The sequence below is a fragment of the Thunnus thynnus genome, chromosome 18, assembly GCF_963924715.1.
Source record: "Thunnus thynnus chromosome 18, fThuThy2.1, whole genome shotgun sequence".
In the NCBI taxonomy this organism is placed as follows: domain Eukaryota; kingdom Metazoa; phylum Chordata; class Actinopteri; order Scombriformes; family Scombridae; genus Thunnus; species Thunnus thynnus.
The window spans coordinates 6891710-6904039 of record NC_089534.1 but is presented as its reverse complement, the minus strand read 5'-3'; the positions used below and the strand labels follow the sequence as shown (position 1 = coordinate 6904039).

The 12330-nt window shown below is 38.9% G+C and overlaps 1 protein-coding gene across 3 annotated transcripts; it reads right to left on the bottom strand.

Annotated features, from left to right (window-relative positions):
- Window positions 1-404: 404 nt before the first annotated feature.
- txlnba (taxilin beta a) lies at window positions 405-12020 on the bottom strand. 3 transcript variants are annotated; one of them, XM_067571786.1, is made up of 11 exons: window positions 11864-12020; window positions 8992-9205; window positions 8793-8865; window positions 7624-7709; window positions 7151-7321; window positions 6591-6785; window positions 5581-5700; window positions 3898-3972; window positions 2459-2551; window positions 2113-2208; window positions 405-1835 (listed from the first exon to the last, which is right to left on the bottom strand). In XM_067571786.1, the coding sequence occupies exons 2-11, from the start codon at window positions 9196-9198 to the stop codon at window positions 891-893; spliced, it is 2061 nt and encodes a 686-aa protein (XP_067427887.1). In that variant the 5' UTR covers window positions 9199-9205; window positions 11864-12020; the 3' UTR covers window positions 405-890. The 3 variants fall into 3 exon arrangements, with proteins under 3 accessions (XP_067427887.1, XP_067427888.1, XP_067427889.1); XM_067571787.1 differs by lacking the exon at window positions 3898-3972 and adding an exon at window positions 3776-3850; XM_067571788.1 differs by having other exon boundaries at window positions 9001-9205.
- Between the last annotated feature and the right edge of the window lie 310 nt (window positions 12021-12330).

Here is a 12330-nt window from a genome sequence, read left to right as displayed (position 1 = left end):
CACTCTAAACAACTCAAAGAAAATGTGATTGAAAAGCATAAGTCAAGAAAATTTCCAAGTCACTTAACATTACATTAAATCAACTTTGATTAAATTATGTAAAACAGACAAAACATGAAAACTTCCAAGATGGATTTTATAGACACTGTACCGGCCTCACAGGTCATTTCAGGTAACGTTCATTTCTGAGGACACACACAACAAATACTCCGTGGGAACGCTGTGATGGACGCAAGTTTAAAGCATGTTTATCAAAGGTTTATTATTATAAGATTTTTATTATTATTTCAATCTGGATCCTGATAAGTAAAGCAGTGTGTGTACATGAAAGAAATATGGATATTCAAGCTACCAAAAATCTTGGATAACTGGGATGCAAAAAAAATCAGAAAGCACACAAAATGTAAAATTGTCAAAAGAAATCACTTTATTGGAGTTGCCAAAGTGCATTGTGGTTTCTGGTTTAAAAGAGACACTGCATTTTCACTGGCATAGAGACCAAACAATGATTTTGTTCTGGCAAAACTTAAACTCTTTATGGCACTTTTGTTAACATTTAATATTTCTGACTAGAAATCTTTCTCATTGCTTGCTCATCTCAGTTTAGACATCCTTAGAGTTCAGTTAAAACTTTAATCTCTTCTGTCTTGCCAAACTAAATGTTCATTCAGACATTTAAACTGTAAAATACAGCTGGTTTATTTGTGTGTTCTCATCTGGTGATATTGATTCTTGAGAAAATGAATCACTTCAGCTGCACCACTTGAGGCAAAGTAAAGATTTGAACCTTTACAAAAGGTGCACAGGCAAAGTATAAATAACACCACACACACGCGCACACACGCACGCACACACGCACAAACACACACACCGTCAGCACATCCTAACGTTTAGTTAGCATTCTTGCCGTTCCTCCTCTTCTTTTTCTTTGGCGCCTGCTTCTTGGAGGAGTTGGCGTTGGAGGAGTTGGCGTTGGAGGCAACGGCGGCGGTTTGAGGCGTGTTTTCAGAGACTGGAGCTGGCTCTGACTTGGTTGGTGCTGCTTCTGTTACCTGTGCAGGTTCTTCTGGTTGCTGCTGGACTGTCTCACCTTCTTCTTTGACCGCTGGTTTGACCTCACCAGCCTCCTCCAGGATCTCTACTGCTTCTGGTTTTTTGTCTGTTGGTGGATTGATCTGGATTTTCTCAGGCTCTGGTGTCTCTTCAGAGTGCTGCTGCTGGATCTCCTCATCGGGTTTGACCTCAACTTGTGATTCATCTTTTACTGCCTCTGGTTTTGGGTCTGTTGGTGTCGTTTCAGAAGTCTTCTCCTCAGCTGGTGGCACATCTGGCTTTTGAGCCTCTTCAGCTTTACCTTCCTGTGGGAGAACTGATTCTGCTGCATCTGATTGGACATCAGCTGCCTGCTGTTTGGCCTTAGATTTGTTGTGGAAGTGGGCAAAAGCAGAAGCCACAATGTCTTCTTCAAAGTCTAAATCTTCCTGCTCTTCATCATTGTCGATGGGTGTTGCCAGCAGGGAGTCAGCAAGCTCTTGCAGCTTGGCCTGCTCCGCATTCAGTCGGGCGATGTCCTCTGTCAGGACTGGGTCCTCCTTCTGAGGCTCCTGAGGCTCCGCAGAGGTCAGGACAGATTCGTCAGCATCCGTAGTGACGGCGATTTCATCGTGGTTCATCAAGTTGCTCAAGATCCTTGATGGGAGGTTGGAGTTAGCGTGGCGGACATCCTTGATCTTGTCATAGAGGATTTTCCTCTCGTCCTGCAGTGCACGACACAACAGCTCCAGTTTCTGAATCTTCAGTACGAACATGTCGTACTCCTTATTTTTCTCAGCTCTCTGGAACAGGAACAGGAGGGAGGAGGAAAATGAGAAGCGAATGAGTGAGATACGATGAGAATGAAACTAGAAAATTATACTCTAACTGGGTTGGGTAGAGTCAAGTGCCTGAATGGATCTGAAAGGAGCATCATATGTAACAGTAGAGGAGACGACGAGAGATGGTTTATCATTTGGTTTATCATTGGAACTAAGTAGACACTCCCCCGTCACAGATATTTAGATCAATCAGACTCAACAGGAAGTTCAGATTTATGAGGAAACATCATCAACATACCTCCTCCATCATATCATTCAGAGCCTTGTTGCAGTTCTCAAACCTCGTCTTCCACACGTTCGACTCTTTCTCCAGTTTCTTCATCTTCTCTGACATCTGTAAGGGGAAAAGAATTTAAAACTAGAAGATAACTGGACAAGACAATAATACTGTACAGGGAAGAAATTAATTATGAAACACTTCACTTTCATTAAAATCAATAACCCTCTCTCAATTATTAACTCCATTCACTTTTGCACATTTGGCATCTCACATAAAAGACAAAGACAAACTAGTCCCAGTTAGTGGGCGCCGGAACATCTCATTCACACCCACACGGCTTCACATATCGGTGGTCACCACCTACATTATCCATCTCTGTCTTGAAGCGGGCGAAGATTTCGTTGCTCTTGGCCAGCGTCTCCTGAAATTCTTCAAACTTCTGAGAGTAGAGGTGCAACTGTGGACAGACAGACACGGACATGAACATTTCAGAAAGGTGGACAACAGGCTGAAATGTCATGAAGGGAAATTACAACCAGCCACCAGCAATGATTGGATGATACAACTGCAAGCTCCAGACCAGTGACTAAGGGACTGCATTGAAGTTATTGGTTAAATGTCTCGTTGCAAGACTCTTTTTTGCGATTTTAAAAATGTTTTTTGGATCCTTAATTCACCTATACCCTGCAGTGCCCTCCCTTCAGTATTGACAAAATGATCTATTTTTGATAAAGAGCTGCAAAATAAACAGTTATTACACCTCATGAAAACAATCTTTTTGATCAAATTCATCTCTTTTTATATGATAAAGCTTGCACACAGCTTAGATAAAACAAAATTTGGGGTATGAAAAAACTAAAAGACACTCCCCAGCTTTCTCAAAATATATGACTTCAACAAAAAATAAAATTAAATTGCCATACCCCTTCTCTGACCCTCCCTCCCCCCTAATAATATGTGCACAGACCCTAAATGAACCATGTGGTGGGATCAACTCTCAAAGCTCAAGAATGATCTTTAAATGTTAATGTTTTTAAATGTTTTGGACATGGTTATGTAACAATATCATGGCACTTGGACACATACAAAAGTGAAAACACAAACAATACCAAAAAATTAAAGTACTTCTTTGTATATTTAAGCATTTTTTGTACGTTTGGATTTGAAGGGCATTTTTCTAATGTCTGTGCTTTAATTTTAACACTTCTCTTGTGTTTTACAATTTGTAGCGTTTGTTCATATGTAGCATATTTCCATTATGTTTGCGCTTTTGCTTTTGTATGTATTTTGTCCTTTGGGCCCACCTGTGTTTTAGTAACAGTGTTAATAAAAGTGTTTAGTGGTTTACTTTCTGTAATATTTAAACATACAGTACTGTACATCCCATATCCCTGGTTGTGTGGACAAGGAATTTGTGTCTGTATGTTGGGTAATACAATTTACAGACAATCTAATTGAGCAGATAGCTGAATACATATAACATGGAAAAATGTAATAAATTAAAAATGAAATGATTCTAAATTTTCTGATGGGATGAGGCTTGTTTTAACGACTTTCTAAAATCCAAAATCCCAGCTACAGCCTTGTTTATCTGTAACTATGTTAAATTTAAACCCTACCCTGCAGTTATGTGCTACCTGTCCTTGTGGTCAGCGTGTTAGTCTGGTCAGTGAATATTCACCTGTGCCTGCATCACAGTGTCCTGCTCTTTGAGTGCCTGAGCCTGCAGTTTCCAATCGGCAGCCTGAACCAGTAACTGGTTAGGAGAGAACAGACAGAGACACATTAAAGACGCTTCTTTACCTGCTTCTTTAGGGCCAGCTCCTGCTCCTTCATTTCGGTGAATTTCCTTGTTTTGTCAAGCGTCTCTCTAAGCAACTACGGTGACAGAGATAATGTACAGTCAAACTGGGGGATGTTGATTCATTAAGAATTACTAAAGTGTTCATACAGTCATACAAATGTATAAGGAAACCACTACAACTGAGCATCATATGTGAAATACAGATTCTACAAAAACAATCAAAATTTTGTTTACAAAATGAATATTAATCAAGTTTAATTGATTTCACGATCAATCGTAGTCCATGAATGAACTTGTAATGAAGTTCAACAAATATCAAATGACATGAAATGGCAACAACAGTAGAAAAAGTCGACGTTAATGAAGACTGATATCAGAAATTGAATGCTTGAATAGTGAATATTTGAATATGTGATATAAACAGTAGCCTAGTAGGTTATCAATAAGGAATAAACGAGAAAATTCAATTCAGTTTAAAAGTAATTTAAAAATGAATTAAAATAGAATAAGATAAATCATTCATACATACTTTTTTTTAAAAAAATGAACCCCTCAAAAATGATTTTTTGCATACATGAAGTGACGCCTACGAGCTGGTTCAGGCAGCCCACTTTGAGCTGCGGCTCCACTCACATGCCGTACTCTTCTCACTGTAACATATATTCAGCGCACCCTTATAATCATTGCGGCGTATTTAAGCCGTCAGTGCTCTGCTCACACTTTGCTGCACGCCTGCTGCTGCTGCTCATATAGCATTTCAAAAGCAAATTCACTGCATATCAGCCTGATCGTGTTGCTTTGAGAGGTTTGAGGAAGGAGCTGTGTTTACGTCCTCTGCTGCTTCTTCCAGGTTACTCAGAGCAACGAGACTCTGATCAGCGGCCATTCATCATTTCAGTTGTTAAAGCTCTGTTCAGTCAGTGCTCGCTGCTATCTGCTGCTGTGGGGACCAGCACGGCTCTTCAGTGGAAAACTTGAGTGTGTAAATATTAAGTATTTGTTTGTTGTGATACTCGGATTTAACACCTGGACTTTGTAGGCTGCGTCACCGTCTGTTATCAAACCTATAATTCTCTCTCTCTTCTCTTCATTATCAGCCAAGATCAATGTCAACAATCAAGCAGCAGCTCGTTTAGCTGCACTTTCGTTGGTAAAATGCGGAAAAGTCGCATATAAAGAAGTCAGTCACAAGTTGACGTCGGCTCGGGCTGAAAGTAGAAAAAAAATACTGGAGTGTTCAGAGCAGTGTGAAGTCGGTGCTTTCTGATCACAAGGATTAATTCTACATACATTTACCTTATTATTTGACACTTTGACACTTATTTGACTGTACTGAAAATAAGGAAAAGCATAATAAGTCCCCTTTAACATATTTTTCCATGTATACTTTTTTTTTTTACATACATACATTTCTTTAACATTTTTTTTACATACCATACGTTTAAAAAAATTGTTGTTGTTTTTTACATAACTTTGTTTAACATCTATTTTACATACATAATTAAAAAAATTTTTTTTTTACATCTTTTTGTTTGTTTTTACAGTTCTTATATGTGAATGGTGATAAAAATTACCAAAACTAAATATTGTTCAGTAAATACTTTATATTTTGGGAGAACTCATTGTACCATTTTATCAATCTGTCTTCTGTGTATCGAGTATTTCACTTTGTTCATACTCACGTATTCTTTCTCTCTCTTGTGTTTCTCCTCGGCGTTGGCCAGCAGAGCGTTGGCCTGCTGCAGTTTGGCTTCGCTCAGTTGGCACTGCAGGTCACGATGTTTGTTGATCTTTTCCAAATTCTGCAGAGAGAAAAGAAATTTGTCTTCAACAGACAGAATCTGAAGTAATGTTAAACACAACTGACAGAGTTCAGCAGGGCTGAAATTAACAATTATTATTATTACTGATTAACCTGCCGTTTTATCATTTAAATGATTCATTATTTGGTCAATAAAATTTGATCCTCAAACTAATTGATAATTAATTCTCTGTTGATTCAGCTCTGCAGTAAAGTTTCAAAGTGTGTTGAAACTATATAAAGTATAAACCTAAATGTGGAGAAATGCACTCGACTCTTCTACTTCTATGAAATATACAGGAACTGATACATATAAATAATAAAATATTATATATATATATATATATATATATATATATATATATATATATATATATATATATATATATATATATATATATATATATATACATTACTTACATATTAAATATTATTTAATGCATGTGTATTAAATCATACTTTCTGCATAAGTCTTGCTGTGCAGACTATGTAGAGTATATACATAAATATATATATATAAAATAAAATAATTATTTTCATCATCAATTAATCTGACTATTATTTTTTAAATCAATTGTTTGTCTATAAAAAGTTTAAAAAAATGTCCGTCACAATTTCCTAAAACTCAACATCACATCTTCATGTGTCTTGTCACAGAGAACAAATAATTACAAACAAGAAGAGTCCTGAAACTAATTAAATGATTAATCAGTTATCAAAATAGTTGCCCATTATTTTTCTTTCAATCAACTAATCAATTATAACTAATTATTGCAGCTCTAGTATTTACTTTGATCAATATTTTGTTAATATGTCGTTAAAAGTTGTTCATATTAGAAGCGCATTACAATCTACAAAGCTTTAACGCATTTGACCTTTGACCTTACTCACCTGCTCCCTCGTCTCGCACTGTTTCATGAGACTCTCCAGTTTTTCGGTCAGGATGATGTTTTCACGGCACAGTTTGGTGTTTCGAGAGCTGTGTTGCTCAATCTGAGCCTGGATGTCGACCAGCGTCTTCTGGAAGTGGCCGGTGATCTCGCTCCTCTTCCTCTCATCGTCCCTGCTGCTCTGAAGACTCTCCTCCTGCGGGAGGTAGGCAGGGAACAATGGACGGAGAGCGTTATGTTAAAAGAAAAAAGGGTTTCATTGTGACTTTATTATCTCTTCATTTCAGAGTGTCAGATTGGCCTGCAGGACGTTTACTTCCTGCACAAAAGGAAACTGTCCTTCTGAGAAAATAGGTCATAATGTCAGTCGGCCAAAAACGGAGAACTGGTGCTGTTTTAAAGGTTTCTAGGACAGATTTCCTCATCCAGAGGAGGAGGAGGGGTGGATGGAGGTATTAACCAAACGGTGGACGTTTTCACAGGAGACCACTGCTGTTCATTTCCTGTTTCCACCCATGAGACAGGACAGTTTTTAGCCCCGTGCAAAACTCTAACACGTACCCTCAACACGCTGTAGTATCCCTGCAGCTCTCTGCACAGAGTCTCCAGTTCCCTGCGAGCTACGATGCCGCTGCGACACTCAGCCTGCAGCTGCTGCTGCTGCTCCAGCAGGACGGACAACTTCTGCTGCTGAACACACAGTTTCTTCTCATCACAGCGCCGCAGGACCTCCTGCACACACACACACACACACACACACACACACACACACACACACACACACACACACACACACACACACACACAGATGGAAAAAAGAAACACTTATTAATGCTGTGTTATGGCTGTAATTATTAATGACAGCAACAGCATAATTAGTTTGTTTTTTGGTGCTTTTACATCTAAAATAAAGTTGCAGGCAATTTGTAGGCAATGTGTGTTTTCTTTCTAATTTTAAAGGTCAAACAATCAAAGAAATGTTGCAAATGTCTCAGCTGTTAAAAGCCTCTGCATCTGTTTAAAAATATTCTCACCATTTCAGCATATTTTCTGACCAGATCTTCCAGTTTCTTCTCTGGGGAGGAGAGTTCATTCAGACTCTGCATGATGACAGAAACCTCTGCGGATGAGAGAGAGAAACAGGAGATGTAGAGCCTGAACTCATATGGACCGCCTGAGATATAAACTTTAATATAAATTTTCCAGTTTCGCCCCTAAAGTTCTGGGCTTTCCTCTCCCTCCAAACTCTCCTTGGTGGAACTGATGTTGCGGAACATGCAGGAGAATATTGAGGTGCTTTTTGATTGAGATATTTAGTTTTTTAAATGTTTAACAGACACAGATTTTCCATTTTTCTTCCTTTTTATGTCGACACTCCTTTTTATTTTATTACTGATGGATTTTTGGTGGGTGGGCTGATATGAGAGCCAGAGATCAGATGGAAGTTCATGAGAAACGAGCTGCTGCAGAGGACGATGAAGATGCCAACTCTCATCATCACTACAAGCTTTTTGTTCTCTACATCTAAAAATGAGCTGCTAACAAAGAACAGCTTGTTCTTGACAGAGTGGGAAGCGTTTTTGCCAGAAGAACCGAGCTATTGAGAACAGATCCTGTTTTGTTGATGCCAAGTTGGAGTTCAGAGGTTCCTTTAAAAACCCAAAAACCAAATCTAATTAGTTATCTTCAGGTTTGGCTAGCAGCCCTGGAGTCCCCTTGACTCATCTCACAAATCCTTCAACTACTTTGGAGCTGTGAGGATTAATCGTTTTTTTCAAGTTTTAATCATTTTTCAAGCAAAAATGCCAAATATTTTCTGGTTCCAACACATTACTGTGGTCTCTAATTGAAAAAAACAACCCCCAGATTAATTTATAATGAAAATGAGCATTATACTACTTGTTTCATTCCACATATTGTGTATTATTTTCCATATTTATTCATGTATTTATTATTTTTTATAGTTTTCACACTTGTTTACTTATGAATGTCATATTCCATCATCCATATCTCATTGCAACACACACAAAAAACAATTAATATAAAAGTATTCTGTGTTTTTATCCATTTACCTTAAAATCATTACACTGTTTTCAATCCATGTTTTTAATTCAGCAATAAAGCTTCACTGAATTAAACTCAATGAACTCACTGTTCTTTTTAGTGTACATAAATGATAAATGTTAGCATCTTCCGGCCTCACCTTTCTCCATGGTAACGGTGATGTCATCTTTTGCCTCCTCCTTCATCTTTTCCATCTCTGCCTCCACCGCGCTCTGTTACATTCAAAACAATATAAAACTCAGTTTACATGCCCTCATACATCTCTGTGTGTCATCGGGATTCATTGAGATGAATGTTCAGGTTGCGTAAAGTTTAAGCGTCACTCAGGTAGACGTCACCTTTCCCACCTGTTTGTCCAGGAGGCTGGCTGCAGAGCCGTGGGTGTTGATGATGTTCTCCAGGCGTCTGCTGAACTCCTCCATCGGGTCGAAGGAGTCGGAGGCTGCAGGCGGAGCCGTCGTCTCAACTTCAGCGCTGTCGGAGTCTGGGGAGGAAGACACCACGTCCGGCTTGGGGGCCACTACTTTCGCTGATGTCTCCATCATCAGAGGTCTGAGAATAACGGACAGAAAGATTCATATTTCAGTCTCGAGGCATCACTTTCATCTCTTTAAATTTTTTTGTTGATAGGGTCTCAAGAGCTTCATGTAGAAACTATAAAACTAAAATGTAAGTGTTTTATACAGTATATAATCTCCAGCCGGGAAAAGAAACAAGATAATGATTTGACACTTATTGTACAGTTTTGAGTGTATTTTTGTTTTTCTGCTTCAAGTCACATGTTGTTTTAAGAATTTCTAACCAGGTAATTGAACTTTTTTTGGTGGAAAACTTCATCAGACACAAATCATTATTCCAAGTAGAGTATCTTTATATGTTTTAAAGCATGTCTGAAGGGGATCTTTAATAAACAAGTTAACCTAACCTAACCTTAAACAAAATGCTAGAGTTTAAACATTACCATAAAAAAGTTACAAGCTGATATTGTACTGCAAGATTGGATATTTTGAGAAAAAAAAAATACGATGAAATATACTTTTTTTCTTGGGCTCAACATTGCTGCATCACAAAACATTTACTGTATCTCCCAAACATACTTACACACATACATAAAAAGAACAATGAAATCGATGAAACCACAACAGCTTATAAAACCAGTAAAATAATATTGCACTAGTAGCACAGTATTGCCCCTTCAACATGTGACCAACAACTAAAATATTGCACAGTGTAGATCTGTCAACCTGTATCTGTAGCTCTGTGACCATGTAACTAAAACAGTATTTAACTGCTGCTGTTTTAAATAACGGATGATGGGACAAATTCGTTTTTAAAACACTTCAGTCTGCATTTTGATACCTCAAACCGTCGGCCAACGCTCACATTGAGAATAAAGACTGTGAGAGAGTTCACTGATTATTTTCTCTGCCTCTCTAAACACAGACATCTCATATAAAATATAACTTGAAGAGAATGTTTTCCGTCCCTCCCTATAACCTTCACAGCCCTCTGCACAAGACAAGTAAGCTCGGATACTGTGTCAACATGTGAACATTTCAACAAGTCCTCTAAATTAAACAAGCAGATATTTTGAATTTAGAGAAACATGTGGTGTGGGTTAAAGTTACTGCTTCCTTAAAGCTAGGCCACCTTTGTCGTCATGGCTACAATAATAACCACAAAGTTATATTTAGGTGATGATCATTATTACTGCTCTTAAAAAACAGTCCCGCCTCGCAAATGGAAACAGGAAACAAACAGCGGTCTCCTCTGGCAGAGTCCACTGTTTGTTTAATGTCTCCATCCAACCCTCCTCCTCTGAATCTGTCCACATGTATATACATCATCTAAACTGCACCGCTGCTCCGGCTCATAATTACCATACTACTATTACTACACCACTAGATGGCATCTGTCACTCAAACTCAACTATACCTCGTTAGTGGGTGACGGACTTTACCACCTGTTGTGTGGTTTTTCCTGGGAGGACAGTTTTCCTCGTGCATTCACTATCAACATGTTTGCAATTCTTGGCAGAAGCATTTTTTTTCCTTCATTACGTTCACTTCAAAGCATGTTGCAGTGTAGTAGCATGTAAAAGCATTTTATAGGAGACATGGCGGCTTGTAGAAGGTATTCAGTGTCTGTTTATCCTCACAGCTCTGTCACAACATGCCGGCTGCCAACGTTTTTGTATCTGTCGAGTTAAAATTAGCTGTGTGAGCCAGCCAACCCCCACTCACACACACTCACACTCACTCACACACACACACACACACTCAACTTTGTGCAGCTATCCTTGTTAGGACATTGCATTGACTTCCATTCATTGTGGACAGCCTAATCCAAACCTTAACTTTAACCATAATCAATTCATGCCTAACCTATAATCTTAACCAGGACCTCAGAAATGACGTTTTGCCTCATTAGGACTGGGCTCTGGTCCCCATGAAGACTACTGGTCCCAATAAGGTTGGTGTTTATACTGGAAAAATTCCTAATGAGGTAACAAAAACGCATGCGCACACACACACACACACACACACACTCCAGACGACACCTGTTGTAGTCTCATCTATTCTGAGAGTGTCCAAATATGGTAGAACTGCTCAATACAGCCACACACACACACACACACGCACACACACACACACACACACACATATACTGAACACACACATACAATAAGCAAAATGTTACATGTGTGTTACAATATCCGTCTACCTGCTTCATGTCATACACACCACCACTGTAATATATCCCCCAAAAGACAAAATTAGGCTCCACCCACTGTGTCACGCAGCCAATCAACAGTCGTTTCCTCAGAAAACGTGAAACGCTGAGGTGAGGACAGATTATTTTTATTGATGTGGGTGAAGATTTACAGACTGGCCATGACGAAGCAATTTATTGCGCAATGGCCACCATGATGGAAACTCTCCATGTGCTTTTACTGTGTTAGTACATTAAGTTAATATTATACAGTAAAGCAAATCAGTACAGCACAAGATAAGTATTTCTCTGCCAATTTAGTGTCCGACAAATCAAAAAAAAAGTTACTTCTTCCTAAAAAGTCCACTGGGGGAAAGTTGAAAGAGCATGAAAGAGCATAAAAAAGAGCATACAACACAACATGAAGGCAAATACATACAGACACTTTACTGACACAACTGATTATTTAGCGGTGTACAGAATGAAAAAGAGTCTTACCGGATCAGTGGAGTGAAAGAGAAGAGATGAAGAACAGACAGAGAAAGGCAGAGGAAGGAAGGAGAGAGAGGAGGAGGAGGAGGGTCCTGCTGACAGCTGACCCCCAAAATAACCTGAGAGGCTCAGCTCACACTCTGAGCTCAGGGACACATGAGTGTGTGTGTGTGTGTGTGTGTGTGTGTGTGTGTGTGTGCTTAGGCAAGAGTGTGGGACTGTGGATACAGGGAGGACAGACTTTTCTGCCTGATATTTGATTAATTTAAATGATTTAAAAGACAGAGATTTTAAAGTATTGATGCTCTGAAGTACAATATGACCTCACTGTATCTGTACAGATTACAAGGGCCATGAAGCAAGTTTAGTGTACTGGCAGCTATCTTTGGACTTAACTCAGATTTTCCGTTATCAAGACACTAGCTCACTTTTAACTGGGGTAAATCACCATGGTAACCTATGCTGAACAGCTA

Coding starts and splice junctions, on each gene's coding strand:
- txlnba (XM_067571786.1), bottom strand. CDS start 9,198: ATGATGGAGACATCAGCGAAAGTAGTGGCCCCCAAGCCGGACGTGGTG. Junction 8,866..8,991: donor TGGACAAACAGGTGGGAAAG/GTGACGTCTACC, acceptor TGAATGTAACAG/AGCGCGGTGGAGGCAGAGAT. Junction 5,701..6,590: donor AGTGCGAGACGAGGGAGCAG/GTGAGTAAGGTC, acceptor TTCTCTCTGCAG/AATTTGGAAAAGATCAACAA.